General features: G+C 39.2%; 1 protein-coding gene across 2 annotated transcripts in view; it reads right to left on the bottom strand.

Annotated features, from left to right (window-relative positions):
* Positions 1-2,298: 2,298 nt before the first annotated feature.
* Positions 2,299-17,157, bottom strand: part of LOC126475377 (cyclic GMP-AMP synthase-like receptor) — a 353,607-nt gene continuing 338,748 nt past the window's right edge. For both annotated transcript variants that reach the window (XM_050103201.1, XM_050103202.1), the window contains one exon: positions 2,299-2,690. In XM_050103201.1, the coding sequence (XP_049959158.1) occupies positions 2,537-2,690 (154 nt within the window). In that variant the 3' untranslated portion in view covers positions 2,299-2,536. The remainder of the gene's footprint in view (positions 2,691-17,157) is intronic.

Here is a 17,157-nt window from a genome sequence, read left to right as displayed (position 1 = left end):
CTATTCAAGATATGTCATTATCCTGAAGGAAGTCATTCACAAGATGTGCATGATGTGGGTGCAAATTGTCATCCATGAAGACGAATGCCTCGCCAATATGATGCCCATATTGTTGCACTATTGGTCGAAGGATGGATGGCATTAGCATGTCATACAACCATTACAGCACCTTCCATGGCCTCAGTGGTGTACTTCGGCCCCACATAATGCCACCGCAAAACAGCAGGGAACCTCCATCTCACTGCACTCGCTGGACAGCGTGTCTAAGGTGTTCAGCCTGACCAGGTTGCCTCCAAACATGTCTCTGACAATTGTCTGGTTGAAGGCATATGCGACACTCATTGGTGAAGAGAATGTGATGCCAATCCTGAGCAGCCCATTCAGCATGTTGTTGGGCCATGGTGTCGTCGTTGCAAAGATGGACCTCACCATGGATGTTGGGAGTGAAATTGTGCATCCTGTAGCCTATTGTGCACAGTCTGACTCGTAATACTATGTCCTGTGGCTGCACGAAAAGTGTTATTCAGCATGGTGACATTGCTGTCAAGGTTCTTCCAAGCCATAATCCATAGGTAGCGGTCATCCACTGCAGTAGTAGCCCTTGGGTGGCCTGAGCGAGACATGTCATCGAGAGTTTCTGTCTCTCTGTATCTCCTCCATGTCAAAACAACATCGCTTTGGTTCACTCCGAGACACATGGACACTTCCCTTGTTGAGAGCCCTTCCTGGCACAAAGTAACAATGCAGACACAATCAAACTGTGGTATTGACTGTCTAGGCCTGGTTGAACTAAAGACAACATGAGCCGTGTACCTCCTTCCTAATGGAATGACTGGAACTGATCAGTTGTCGGACCCCCTCCATCTAATAGGCGCTGCTCATGCATTGTTGTTTACATCTTTGGGTGGGTCTAGTGACATCTCTGAACAGTCAAATGGATTGTGTCTCTGATACAATATCCATAGTCAACATCTATCTTCAGGAGTTCTGGGAACCGAGGTGATGCAAAATTTTTTGGTGTGTGTACATGCTAAAAGTGTCCACCAGTAACAATCGTTCTAGCATACTTGAATTTCACATGGAATATTACTGAACTGTTTACAATATCACAGAATAACATGGGAATTTAATATACTTCACTTCAAGGAAATTCTTTTTATCACTATGCAATGAAATTGGAAACAGTTGACACTAGGCACCTGTATCTTACGTAAACATAAATGTATAAAAAAGAGAATTCACTCAAGTAAACTACCTCTAGAAGGCAAAATTGCTGTGCTGGTGTTAGATACACTTCAAAGTACAGAAAAATATTCCTAGTTGTCAAAACTGTTAGTTCCTTCCTTGCAGAAATTAATAGGTCTCGGAAAGTCGAGAAAAGGGGTAGGTTACTCAGACTCCAGGATGAGAGGTCCAATCTGTTATAATGGCAACAGGATACAAAGATAAAGAGGGAGGCAATGGGAAGCAAAGATGAAGGGGGAGACATCAGGAAAAATCTATTTTTCCATTAATAATATTTTATATAATAATTTTACCAGTTTTTAAATGTATTCATTGGGAGTAGAAAATGTTCACCAGCTGAAGGTAAGTAATAGCCAGATATTCTGACTCACTGTAAACACAAATGTCCTGTTAAACATTTTAGAAACTCATGGCATCTGTTTCAATGTTGCCACAGTATTTTATTCTAGGATGTCAAGATACTGAAGTCCACTAGGATGTCAAGATGCTGAAGTCCACAATATTTTTTCACTTAATTCCTTTTTTATATGTGTGGTTATTGTGAACATTGCTTGAGATCAATATAAATAGAGGACAAAATTTAAAAAAATAAATTGATTTGTCATCTATGTTATACATGTACTGATGCACTCCAACAACAGTACCTCTCATGGTGCGAAACTTCTCAACTATCAGTACTCTTGTGCTTTGATTAAATACTTGTGCCAAATGATATATATTTTTTGGAAAATTTTATTGATGTTATATACCAACTGGCTGTGAAAGGAATTTAATTTTCCCAGTTGGACATGAAATAATTGAACAAGTTCCTTGTTAGTTACCTTATACAAACCCATAACATTTTGGAATCAAATCAGTAACAAATGATCAAGAAAACTCTTCATGGCCAGCATTACAAAATGATATCATATGGAATCTGAAGACTTCCATTGGATTATTACCTGTACTTTGATCTATTCCCAAAAGTACTGCTGGAAAGTCAGAACATAAAAAAGGACACAAGGATTATAAATTTTATTTATCAATTCCATTTATTTTACATAACATTTCGCTGTTTGTACATGGACTATTACAATAGTTCTTTCATGTGAGAAAATTTGATGCTCTACACTCTCTACTTGCATACTTTATAGAGTTATTAACCAGAACTTTCACAGAGCATTAAGATGTCACAAGCATTACAAAATGGAGAGGATTACTGTAAAACATAGCTGTAACTTTGTGTTAATGTGCTACTTTAATGGACAAAAAAAATTATCAAGTGAATAAGACCAGTAGCCTTTCTTTGCCTTCATTCTCGTGCTCTTCTGTTGTCTCCAAGTATGTGAGCCAGCAGTCCTACTCCAACGAGGGCTGCTGCTCCAACTCCAACTGCTATTGCTGCAATAGTTCCAGTATTATCTTCCTGCTGTCGAGTGTGTAGCTGAGAATTGTGATTCACAGATCTGTAATATAAATTGCAGTAAATAAAAATTTAATGTAGATGGGTAAATAAAAAAATCTATTCACAAAGTGGCAGCAGGAGAACACACACACAGAAAAGGTTTAACGTTTACAAGCTTCCAGGGTCAGTGGATCCATCTTCTGGCAGAGGAGTTGGAGGGGAAGGAAGAGGAGAACTGCAGAGGTTTAGGAAAAAGGGTACAGTTCAGAAAAGTCACTCAGTCAGGGGAGACTTACTGGACAGGATGAGAAGGAAAGACAGATTGTTCTATCCATTTAGATTATATTGTCAGTAATTGATTATTTTCATTAGTAAATAAAAAATTTTAGGTCAGTGATTAATTATATAAGGCAGAGACATTACAGCATAAATAATTAGAAATAATGAATGAAATGATTCTTACATTTGATGAAAAAAATGTGTATTTTATTTATTTATGTATTTTATTATTGGATACACATGTGGGAACATCCACTACAATATACATCACTGACATACGATAAGTGGAATAACTGACTTGACCACATTCTAAGCTTTCAAGCAGAAGGGACGTGTACCTTTTAATGTGTAAATATTCATGCAACAAAGCATTATCATCACGCTGCCTCATGTTGTACCTCAGTAACATCATACCTGCACCATATCCACTCCAAGCTGGTGACATGCAGTGACTGGGAATTGTGCCAAATATGTATTGAACTGGATACTACACTATAAGTTCCTCATGTGCTGAAATTCACATGCCATGTCACCATTTTCGATTCTGGACAGTGCAGTGCTTCTCATCCAACTCTTTGACTGCCTGCAGTAATCAATTCTGCAAGTGATGTGCTTAAATACTCTCTTTCAACTTCAGATAGTAGTGCCAAACAAACAAAAGCACCAAACAATCTACTATGGGACCTCATTTCTGTTCCCATTTTGAAGAAACACTACGCAATTACAGAACTGCAATCTTAAGGTGCTTGGATTCACATTCATTTGCCACAGACACATCTTCTGCACCATGTGTGGATTCATTTGACCTGCTTTGCTGCCACTGGCTGCTTGGATTTTGAATGTTTGTGCCATATCACATTTTTTAAAATGTAGAAGATGTTCTTCCTGCATCTGGTGTTGTGAGTGTGGAGTTTTTAGATTCTTGAACAGGGATTTGATTTTTTTATAATAAGCTGCATAATCAGTTATAAGTATTTTTCTCAGCCTGAACAGTTCGTGCCAAGAGATTTGAAGGACTCACTCTCCAAGTGGTTCTAATCTCATTTCTGAACAATGACAACTTTTATGAACAAGCAGAGCTTTCCAAGAACAGGTATGCCTCATAGTTTTCATACTGGGGAAGGCTGTGACAGTTATTGATCTGAACTAATCTATACCTTGGGCTACATCACAGGTCAGTCTGTCACTACATCTAAGATTTCAGGAGGGGAGGGGGAGGGAGGCCATATCACACCCTAGCCAAATGTTTACATACTGTACCTGCTTTCCCTTTCATCATCAAAACACAAGTCCAAGATAGAATCTATAGGTAGTATTTATCCATCAACATCATATTTCCCAACAGTTTACCACAACAAATTGTGCTAAAACATGTGTTTTGGACACATCTTTAATGGGGTATATGTTATCCTCGATGCATGCTTAATATTTTTGGTATTTCCGTTTCTAAGCTTAGCATGTTTAATGTGCTGTGCACTCAAATGACAGCATTTATGAGTTTGAGTGGCAGAACAGTGATGTTTCCATGATGTCACAGATCTTGTGCTGTGATTGGCTGACATGAACAATCCCAAGCAACTGCCATCACAATTTACACTCCATATTTGTCATATTTATACTTGTGTATTACAAAACATGCATTTTAATTGATATGGTGTGCACAACCACTCAACTGCATTATACATTACTCTCTTAAAACTGTGTTTATACCCTTGTTGGATTTACACTGTTGTTGCTCTTGATTCGTTTTTACATTGGGTCTGGATGCACCAAGTTCCTTCACTTTCATCCTAATCATATGTCCTATAATTTTTCCTTATAAGTTGCACACTGAATTCACAATGTGCTGTTTTCAAAGTTGTGGTACATTTCTATTATTCACAAGAAAGTAAAACTCACTAAGTCTATGCACAATATTCTCACAACAAGAAACTTGATAATAATGCAAATTTCCTGCAGTCAGCCAGCAAGGAAACTAAAGTAATGGGACAGATTTCATCCCTGGGGTATATTTCATTCACTTTTTCCTCTAATCATTTGTGGAACTCTCGCTAGGTGGTGATACTTATGTTACCGTACTCTAGTGCAGTCTGGCAAAACATTTGCAAACTTATTCCTATGGTGAATAGAATAGCCAATGGCAGAAACAAAAAACCACATAAATTACTATCAAAACAATAATACTTAACATCAATTAACAATACATCAAAGCACAATAGAGATATACAGACACAGGGATTTGATAGGGAACTTTCAGGAACTCTGTTCATTCCCTTTGGATGTAATATGTGGAATGTGAAAATTGTGTGCAGGTTGGCAGGAGCCCTTTAGGCTGAAACACCAGAACCTTCAGGATGCCTATATGAGGAAGCCACACCTCCAAATTTCTGCTACATAGAGGTAAGCAGCATTTCAAGACACAGCCTTAAGGCTAGCAACTACCTCTTTGGAAAACATCGCTTGATATTACAGATCAACAGCTCCCAAATCACTGACCAGCATTATTTAAAACCCTGTGGGAAACATGCGAAATGTGTTCTGGTAATTTAAGTTCTCTTATACATTACTGAGAAATTTATTTTAATATATATTTTGGGGCATCTCCACCTCAGAGCCTTTAATTACAAGCCACACCCATCCAAGAATGTGATTCTACATGATATTACAGAGTGAAAATAAGTGACTACTCTTTGTAACTGTTTGCTATGATTTGTCACTGATATTACCTGTGTACTGAGATGGTTTGTGTGGAACTGAGTGAAGCTGGCCAAACGATACTTAGCAGTGAACTTTGGAAAGGATGTTATTGCTGTTTATGGTTGATACATTTTCACAATTTTAGAATTGTTAAGTTTACAGTCGTAATCTACCCCTCCTTCCTAGTTGCAGCTATTGTCCACAAAGAGCAAAGTCTTTTCTGAAGATTAGAGAGGAGTAAGGTTACAATAAACAGTTCTTCTTGTCTAGGAGTCTGATTCTTGAAGCTGAAGTTCTCGCATTTTAGGTCCTCATGGTTGAACTGAGTAAATAATTTTGAAGACTGTCATTGCAGAATTTTTGTTTTCGTGTTAATTTATTTTGTCACACAGTCTTTTCAATTTTCACATTAACAAAGTGAAAATTACATTGTTTGCCCAAAATACAGAAATACATCTGATTACATCTGAGGCATGCTTACTACTACTTCACTCTGTGGTAATAACAATATTCCAAAGGATTTACAGTTTTTCTTGACAAACGAATTTCTATTAGTTTCGATTATTATTTCATAAATGAATCCAGAAAGAAACATAATAAACAGCACTAGATTATGTAATTAATAACAGAAATTTTAAGTGTGTCAAATAATTTGCAATTTCAAATGTTTCTAAAAAAAATAATAATTTTAAGTGTACATTCAGAACTAGTATTTATCGATCATAACATCGAAAATAATAATTCCTATTCTAAATTTTAGCTGGAAATATAACACATTGTGTGTAAAATTAAATGAAATTTTTCATAAAAACTGTTGAGAGAGTATTGACCTGTCCAAAATATGAGAAATATTACTGCTACCAACTAATTCTGTTGAGGAAAAGTAATGCTAGAAGAGGATGATCTGTTACACAGTATTGCCCTCACTTTAAGAGCCAATACAGAGGAGATAAATATTTAACATAAGAAGTTGGTGTACAAACTGATGATCAGGAAATGTAGGTCACTATACTAAGGGTAGTCATAAAAGTTTAATTATCTCCTCAGAAAAATAAAGTTACATAATTAGTTCTCTATTTGTTTTTAAGCACATATCTGCAGTCCCTAGTACAGATTGAAATCCCTTGGCCACAGCGCTGTAGCTCATGACTGGAGGAGCCAAAAGAAAAAGGGACAGACCATTGAAGGAGAAAATTAATATCTGGTAATTGACTTTTTGCATTTGAGGGAAACAACACTGCATGCTGAGTTGGTGAAAATACATTGCAACAATGCACCATCATATGAGTGATCGGTTAGGTGGTGCAGACATCTCCATTGTGGTAAAATAAGTCTGAATGATGAACAAAATAGCACAGCATTCCTATGCGAACAGATAATCACAAGAAAAGTGGAGCCCCTTGTCCTTGAAGACTGGCGTATAACAATTGGTAAAAAAAGTGAAAATCAATCATGGGTAAGTTTACAACATCTTACACAACGTTCTGAACATGACAAAGGTAGGTGCCCAATGGGTCCTGTGACTGCTCAGGTTTGTGGGGCACTCAACTGAGCAGTTATTAGCGCCCATACAAATTCCCAACCTTTGATCAGTCCAATATTGCCACTTTCATGAATGATGATGAAATGATGAGGCTAACACAAACACCCAGTCATCTAGAGGCAGGTGACAATCCCTGACCCTGCTGAGAATCGAATCCGGGACCCCATGCTTGGGAAGCGAGAACGCGACTGTGAGACCACGAGCTGTGGACTGTGACTGCTCAGTCCCATTCGTGAAGCCTGCTGAATCAATGCAGCAGTGAAAATGTTGCAGCTATGTCATGCTACTCCAGAAGACTTCTTCAGCTGTCTAAATATCATGGATGAGCACTGGGTGTCCCACTACGAGCTCCACATAAAGGCCCAAACACGTTGTGTAAATGTGGATTCACCATTGCCGAAAAAGATGGAACCCAGCCCTCATCAGACACGGTGATACTGAGTGTTTTTCTTGATTGCCGTGGAGTGGCCCTATTACAATATGCTCTTAAGGGGCAAACCACCACAGCAACACACTATCAAAATCTTATAATGAAGTTACAGGAGACTATGAAGACTAAATGTTGCTGTATGTTGTCCAAGGAGGTATTTTTTCTCCAGGACAACACTGAATTTCATTCAGTACAAGACATAGTCACACATGCTGCTTCTTTGGGATAAAGTATTTTGCCTTAGATTCCATATTTTTATTGCATGCCCTGAGTGACTTCTTCCTTTTACCTCAGATGAATAAACAGTTGCATGCCAGGCATTTCCAGAATAATGACAAAGTGATTTTTAGGGAGAAAATTTCATAAACAGCCAAAATGCACACTTCTGCTAGCAAGGTCTCCACTGTCATCCAAAATCATCAAAATTTTATCACATTGAAGGGACAGTGTGTGGAGAACACCATCACCAAGTTTCATGGTCAACTTGATTTTTTTGAGGTGGTAATTAAAACTTTGTACAACCTGTACCAGTAACATTCTGTCCATGAAATTTCTTCCATCATGAGGTTAGAAACAGAGTCCTTAAGGTATAGAAGCATTATAATAGGAAGAACCAGTAACTCTGACTAAATGGGCTTGTATTATATTATAACTTTTTGAAAATGTGTATTTCATCATTTATATTGCTATGGTTTCATTAATAAAGAACCACTAACTGATGTGCTTACAGCTGATGGAGATTTACCCTTACTTACAGCCTTCACCACCGGCAGTGCAGTGATCTGCAATATGTCACAATGAATGATGCCATGCATGTCTTCTGTGTCATTGTATTTTTCCCAATATTTTGTGCTCATAATTGCATACTTCAATAGTGATGATGAGTATTTTTAAACTCCTGATGCATAGATGTAGCAGGAAACATGGACCCAGAATTTATGAAGCAGTGGCTTCTACAAGAGCATGAACACCAACAACAACTACTGAAATAACAGCAAAAGCAATTGACCATACTATACCACCAGTTATCAGCATTGTCTACCAGAAACAAGATGCCTTTGCTAGTTCTGCCATTTCCATTGTTTCTAGACAGTGTTAACAACTGGGCAACATAATTGCAGTGCCTCAGCTATCATTTTATGGCTTACAGTGTAACTGATTCAGATTTAAAATGATCACTTTTTTTGTGGACTTCGCATAGTGTATTGGTGTTGCTCCATATGTTGTCCCCATTGACAAAACCTAACATTCTGTCCTTTGCTTAACTTTGTAAAATGTACGGTGTCAGTGCTGGATGGAATATGCTAGACTGGAATTTTACTGATGCTGCAGAACCCTTTGAGTACTGGGTCACTGTCATTTGCAGTCTTTTCATCATTGTATTTTTTCCTGTTCAGAAGAAACCTGTCACAAATTGTATGCCAACTCCATGATTTGACACTTTCTCCTCCAAACTTCATCTGATAAGGAAGTGTGCATACTGGCTTTACAGCATTCAGACACTTCCACAGACAAGGCTCTTAAAATATTCAGGCTTTTGAATTCAAACAGGAAACTGCTAGCCACTTGGAGGCTCAGTCAGGACCATCCACTGACACCACTGATTTGGTGAGAAACACTTCCCATAAGTACTACAGGGAAATCCAATATGTGCTCAGGTCACTCTAGTAAACGCACTATGCTGTGCTGATGTCCTTTTCCTCAGCACAACATGCTGGAGGCACACAAACAGGGCAGCAAAACTTCAAGTGTTTCCAACCTTTTTCTCTCTCATAGTTAAAGTACTGAGAATTTTCAGATTTCTCTATCTAAACAGAACTTCTTTCAGCATCAATTGCCCTATTATCCACAGAGCTTCCACTGCCAACCTTGCTTCCACGGTATATATCATTCAGCTATATGTAATTTGTGCAGCATAAAATGTCAAACTAACAGTGTGTGTCAGTTGCCTGACACACAGCAGCATAGGCATGATGCAGTCTTGAAAGAGATTTTCACTCTGCAATGGAATGTGGGCTGATATGAAACTTCCTGACATTAATACTGTGTGCTGGGCCGAGTCTCGAATTCAGGACCTTTGCCTTTCGTGGGCAAGGGCTCTACCAACTGAGCTACCCAAGCGTGACTCACAACCTGTCCTCACAGCTTCAATTCTGCCAGTACCTCGTCTCCAACCTTCCAAACTTCACAGAAGCTCTTCTGCAAACCATGCTGTACTAGCACTCCTGGAAGAAAAGATATTGCGGAGACATGGCTTAGCCACAGCCTGGGGGATGTTTCCAGAATGAGATTTTCACTCTGCAGCAGTGTGTGTGCTGATACAAAACTTCCTGACAGATTAAAACTGTGTGCTGGACCGAGACTCAAACTCAGGATCTTTGTCTTTTGTGGGCAAGTGCTCTACCAACTGAGCTACCCAAGCATGACTACCAGTCGGTAGAGCACTTGCCCGCAAAAAGGCAAAGGTCCCAAGTTTGAGTCTCGTTCTGGTACACAGTCTTAATCTGCCGGGTGAAAATCTCATTCTGGAAACATCCCCCAGGCTGTGGCTAAGCCATGTCTCTGCAATATCCTTTCTTCCAGGAGTGCTAGTTCAGCAAGGTTTGCAGAAGAGCTTCTGTGAAGTTTCGAAGGTAGCAGATGAGGTACTGGCAGAATTGAAGCCATGAGGATGGGTTGTGAGTCAGTCGGTAGAGCACTTGCCCACGAAAGGCAAAGATCCTGAGTTCGAGTCTCAGTCCGGTACACAGTTTTAATCAGTCAGGATGTTTCATGATGCAGTCTTGTTCTATCACTTGATCCTTTGACAGATCTCATTGACATATACCAAATGAAACAATGCATGCTTTTGAAATATTAACTTATCCAGAAAGGGGTAAGTCTGCCAAATTGCTATTGACACTGCAAGTGAATGATTTCGAGGTCCCTTTTCAGGTGGATACTGGCACATTTTGTTCCATAATGAATGCTATTACCTATGTTGTGTTAAGGTCCCTTCCACTACAACCATCTTGTAGGTGAGTAACTGCATATAATGGCAATGACATAGAGGTGATAAGTGTTTTTACTACAGATGTTGCCTGTAAAGCCATTTCAAGAAAATTTTTATTCTTTGTCATTACTTCTGGTAATGCGAAAAACGTATTTGGGTTACATGCATTCGATCAGTTTGGTTTCTCTGTACCAGAAAATGTGTGTTTGATGTCCACAGAGCTTCTATTACATGGCATTGAAGATTTAACCACCTCATATTCAGATCTGTTCACTCCTGGCTTAGGTCTGGCCACACATGCATCAGTCAAAATCGATTTAAAACCAGGGTCCGTGTCTCACTCCTTGTGGACATGCCCAATCCTGCAGGGTGTGATCAAAGCAGAACTGCACAGTTTTGGGGAGCCCAATTTGATTACACCTGTCTCCTTAATCCAATGGGCCTCTCCCTTCATAATGGGCTCTCTCTGATTATATGGTGGTTTTAAGGCTGTTAATGCCCAGGCCACCCAAGATACTTTTCCAGTTCTGTGTCTGGAAGCCCTGTTTTCTGAATTAAAAAATGGTGACTTTTGCATTAAGGCTGAGTTGCCAGAAGCAAACTTGCAGTTACTTTTACACCTAGAATCTTGTGGTCTGTTGGTGCTAAACATCTCCTGTGGCTTCTGCCAGTATTTCCAGTGCCCCAGCAGTATTCCTCCATTATCAAACAACTGATACGGGACATTCCTTCATGCTGCAATTATTTGGCTGACATCATAGTGACAGGGGCATCCAGCAGAGGGCACCTTTGGAACTTGCAATCTCTGTTTTTAGCATTAACTAAGGCCTTAAATGTACCCTTCAGAAGTGCAAATTTTTCAACAGTCTGTTGAATATCTTGGATTTACAATCGACAAGCAGGGCATCTGCTCTACCAAGCATACATCCATTCCATAGAGAGCATGCCCAGGCCCCAGAATCTCAAGAGACTTCAGCCCTTTACAGAAAAAATTAGTTATTCAACCGTTTCACTCCATGTGTCACAAAAATATTCCACTCACTCAATGCTTTGCAGGAAAAAGAGGTTATATTCAAGTGGTTTTTAGAGTGTCAGATAGATTTTCTCACACCTGAGCCCTCCAATTGGCATCATGCCTTGTCCAGTTTTCACCTAGGAAGCCTCTATACTGTCTCCCTAAATAAAGAGCCTTTGTCATGGTCGCCACTTTATAATATAATAAATAATGGAATAGATGATAATAAAATGTTGAAATGCGTGGCTTTTTAAAATGTATTGAATTAATGAGATTAATATTTCGGCATGAATGACAAGCACAATAAGCTGAGCTATGCCTGGAAATAAGTTCGCATTAGTTCAAATTATTTTGCAGGGCAAAGTAGTTTCTTTCTCCACTGTAGATTTGTGCTTACCGTTCTTTATAATGCTATGTTTGGTTGCCTTGTTCACCTTCGAAGTCTTGACCATTTTCCCATTAAGCTTATTGGATCTTCGTAATTTTCCAAAGTACACAGGTGAGCTTCAGTTCTTGTAATTCTATTTGAAATAACAACTCACACGACCTTTCTGTTAACAAAACAATACTGTATTTTTCTAAATGGAGCACATATGAAATACATACTCCTCACTTATTCATAGTGACCCCAAAATAGTGGTCTACAATTACTTGCTTAAAATGGTGTGCTTCTCACTCATTCACTAGCTGAGCATGAATCCTACCTTCCTCATACTGGTACAAGAAAAACTCCTCTCTTTTTTAGCAACTGAAAATCAAAAATACCTGACAGTAGGCATAGGTTCTATGATGGGCTACTGTTTCATCTTTTCTCTTTGCCTTTAAAGAAGACAAAAACATAAAAGAAATGCAAAAGGTTTATCACACCACCTCCTCTTCTTCTTCTTCTTCTTCTTCTTCTGAAGACCCTATTGCATTCATTTACAAGACACTCGATGCTGCCCAATGCTACTACTACCAGACTAAGAAAGAGGGTTTATGTGGTTAAGAAATTTCATACCTTTCAGTATGGTGTCAAACTTCAGCTGCTGACAGACCATAAGCCATGGATCACATTGTTTGGACAATGTTTCAGCTGGGCAGGATGGCACAAAGGTTGTGATAGTGGGCCTCATTCTTATGGCATATACCTTTGACATCAACTATAAGCTGACAAGTCACCACACCAATGCTGATGCTTTGTTCTGGCTTCCAGCAAGACCAGTTCCTGACTTTGACACCCAGGAAATCTTTATATTTCAGCTGGATTCTGATTCTTTGTTGGCCCTTAACAATTTTCCTCTTGATGCTGCATTGGTCACAGCCCAGACAAAAGCTGACCCTATTCTCTGTACAGTCACCAAAGAGATTAAGCAGGGATGACCTTAGCGTGTGTCCCACATTAGCACACAGTCTACTCGAAATGTTCTTGGCCTTAAAGAATAGATTGTTCCTCCACTATTATGTTCTTCTGCAAACAGAACACAAACAGCATAGGGTAATTGTTTCTCTGGCTCTGCAGAGCAGAGAGCTTGTGTCTCTACATGCAGGTCACTGCACAAAACAGCTTGCATACAATATGGACTGGCCACTGACAAAGACATCGAAACCATGGTCTGGTCCTGCAACATGTGTGCTCAGCAGTAATCTGTACCATCCAAAGTGTTTTCATCTTGGCTCCTTTCAGGCTTGTGGGAGCACCTCCACATTGACTTTGCTGGTCTTTCTTGTGTTGGATGTGGCTAATTGTGGTATACTCATACTCTAAATTTTTGCCTACCTACCCCATGTGCGCCATGATAGTGGTGAACATGATGGAGGCTCTTCCTAAAGATCCCAGTTGAATTACTCCCTAGGAGGCAGCCTTGGACCATTCTCTCTCTGCTATTACCACTGAACCCTCATCTGTCCTGGTCCCAGCCCATCACCAGTGTTGGATTGGTGCCCTTGTGTGGATGCGATGGTTTGGATGGCATACAACCCGGGTTCCAACCAGTATTGGAGGTCCACAAGGTTGCTGGATATATGAGGCCTCCACCGAGGGCCTACTCTGGAGGCACCATCAGAACCAGCTGTGCCCCAGGACACTACTGTTGTGCTTATCTGGTCCATACAACCTGTGGCCCGGTCCTCATCAGACACTGCCACCTTCTCTTCTCCATCACCAATGCCAGACCCCAGTGATCAATTAGTTATGGAGTGGGCTCCAGTGGACCTAAATTCCTCTATTATAGCACCATTAGATGCAGATCTGCCTTCCAAGAGTGGTGTGGGATGCACTGTATGTGCTCCCATTCTGCCTGAAATCATCGAGGTTGAGATGTAGACTTTCTCATATCCAGCTTCAGCAGAAATGCCATGTGTCCAAGGTGGATCTGACAGGCTGGGACAATTCCACCACTATGCACCATCTGGGGAGGGGGGAAGGAGGAGAGGAGGGGGCAATGCTCTAACCCACTACAGCAGTGACGTGGAGCTATCACAGCTGTCAGAGATTGACCCTCACTTACAACCATCATCACCAGTAGTGCCACAACCTGCAGGCTGTCACCACAAGTGGTACTCTGGATAGAAGCTGTGCCCCTGGAGTGCACATTGCACCCCCTTGTGGGACCCTGTGACAACTCATTGGCTATAGCTGTATGCCTGCAACTTGTAACATGAACTTTCATTTCGCCACCTGCTATCGGCTGACTACATTTTCTTAGACTCTGGACTTTGCATGGACTCTGTTTTTGGCTGGCTCCCTTCTATTTATGTAGCTCCAAACTTACATGTGTTTGTATTAGCTGTGTGCATCTACTGTGTCAGAGTATTTTGCCCAATAAATTGTGATTGTAATTGCAGACTTCAACAGGTACTGTAGTGAGAGAGTGTATTGTTTGGTCCATTGCTTTCCTATGAGTAAAAGAGTTTTTACTTCATTATATATTATATGTTTTGTAGCCACCAGAGGAAATCAAACAAAGAGCAGTATATCAGAATCATGCCTTGAAACACCAAACAATTATGACCTTTTTCCCTGTGATATAAAACTCCATGGAGAAATAGCCACTGATAATGCCACATCCTCAGCATTATATCAGTAACAACATTTGCTGTCAAAATCATGAATTATTTACTGGTGTATGAATGCCATATTTAGTGGGACTTAAAAACCTTATGGAGAAGTCCAAGATAAGAGGTCCTGTGAAGTATGTGCAAGTGTAGATTAGTTATAGTCAGTAGTTTAATAGCTACTGTCCACTTAATTACTTCCTAAAAGTGGACGGATATTTTGGTGTTTGCAAATGATGTAGCATAACTTGGCTTTGTACAGTATTTCCTTCTTCTGTCACATAATGCTGACTTATTAATTGGTAACATAGTACCAAATGGTAAAGAGTTTTTTTTTTTTTTTTTTTTTTTTTTTAACATTCTGCACAATACACTCATCAGAAGTTAACACAAAATATAAATACAATTAATAAAAAGAAGTCCTATATCACTTTGGTTGAATAGTGGTAGAAACACTATTGTAAATAAACAAATAAAAATAAATAAATTTTATCACTATCTGTAGGTAACGTAGGCTACACAATGCTTCATAAATCTGAAGGTGAAGAAGTTCCTTAACAAGATCATAATTATTTGAAAAATAGAGCTACCTTGGTAGTGTTCAAATAACTTATGGGAATGCAGCTGTGTGATATTGCCAACATCTGCTGATGTTTCAGCAGATGACACCCTATCATTTTCAAGGCAAAACTGTGAAAATGGCAGGGTGTGCATCAGATGAAATATCAGTGGTTGTCAAAAGTATTACTGTAAGTTATTTGACCTCCGTATATGATGAGAGAAACTCCGGTCTCATATCTTGGTAATATTAAGCATGAATGGTTGTTCAGTTTACAGATGTTTTAAAATCGTTAAGCAAAGAAGCTGAAAGGCTTTGAAAGTTAGGCATGTGCACTAGTGAAATGCCAGAAAATTGTTGACTGAACTGTTGATCAGAGAAGAATTATATAAAAAATAGATGTTATGGTAAATACTGGAACAACCAAACTGTTAGTAAAAAGATGCATCTGATATGCACAGTGTTATGTAAAGCACAGTTTATGGTATGAAACTGATAATAACACTGTATTGTGATAAACAATTGTCATGATACTTATGATTCTGAATGTGCAAAATTATAACAGTAAATATGATACCAGAGGTAAATAAAGAATAACTGATGAATGTTTTTTAATATTGTAGAGCTTTTGATACTTAACTCACTCCCAGTCTCTGTTAAAGTGCCAGTCATATATTAACCTGATATTTAGTAATTGAAAAATTAATATTCATACACTCTGATAGGAGAAAAAGTAACCACTTACTATATAGCTGAGACATTGAGCAGTTAACAGGTACATAAACAAGACTGAAAACATTGCTAAGCTTATAGAAAATGTCCGTTTTCAGATGTAAATAATACAAATCGTACATATGCATGAATGACTAAATTGTCCTAGTCAGAACAATGTACTGTGTGTGTGTGTGGTGTGATACAGATTCCATGCCATGCCACAATATTGATATGGAGTCCAAAATACTGTAGCAAAATTCACCATTCCTTGCTGCTCCGCAGGTGGCACTGGGTGAACCATATGACCATATGATGAAATTCTGTGCTGAAATATGCATGCATGGTACAAGATGTGCAGTTTTGCATGGTGTGAGATGTGGAGTTTAATCCTTGTAATTGTATTACAGCAAGGAAGAACATACTCATTGGTTTCAACAATGTAGGGAGTAACTTGCTCTGTCAACAGTGCAGGAACATATGGCAACTAGCACTATGTGCCAGTGTCACTTCGATTTGAGCTCTTTTGCTGACTGTTGTCTTGGGCTGGAATGCTCTCAGTTTAGTGTCTGAATCAATTTCTGTGAAGTATCCAGCATAAATATCTGTAGGAAAGTTGCTTTGCTCTTAATCAGTTGTTTAGTGATACATGAAATGAGAGTGTGTGATGAAAAAGTATTAACAAAAGTTGTGAGTCTACTTATATCACAGTGATTCTGTTCTTTATCAACTGACAAGTCCTCAAAATTCAATTGATGGGTACCTACAAATCATCTCACTGTGACACTCTCCAAATGTAGCTCATGTATTTGGAAGGAGAAGGGGGTGTTACAACGTGATGACATTGATAGGACCCTGACAGTATGCAATCTTAAGAGGTGACCAATCTGCAGTGTCAACAAATACTCCCTTTGTCAGAAAAGTTTCAGGACAGGTTTTTTATTTCTGAGTTTGCAGTACTAAAAAGGGACAAATTTTGTTTTTATGTTACCTGGTACATGTGCATCCTTGAAATGGCCTTCGCCATGTTCCCACACATACTCACTAGGTGGCAGGGCTGTGCTTAACAACACACTGTTTGGGTTCTTTGTGCATTAGTTACAGTGAAACAGTGAGCAAAGAATGAACATTAAGTTCTGTGCTAAGCTCGGGAGATCCTCTTGTAAAATGTGGACAATGATTAAACTAGCATATGCAGGTGAGGTACTTTCAAGAAGCCATGTCTTCAAGTGGCATAAAGGGTTTTGTGAACACAGAGATTCGGTG

This window comes from Schistocerca serialis, chromosome 4 (genome assembly GCF_023864345.2).
Source record: "Schistocerca serialis cubense isolate TAMUIC-IGC-003099 chromosome 4, iqSchSeri2.2, whole genome shotgun sequence".
Classification (NCBI taxonomy): Eukaryota; Metazoa; Arthropoda; class Insecta; order Orthoptera; family Acrididae; genus Schistocerca; species Schistocerca serialis.
The sequence above is the reverse complement of the archived record's forward strand: the minus strand, read 5'-3'. Positions and strand labels throughout refer to the sequence as shown.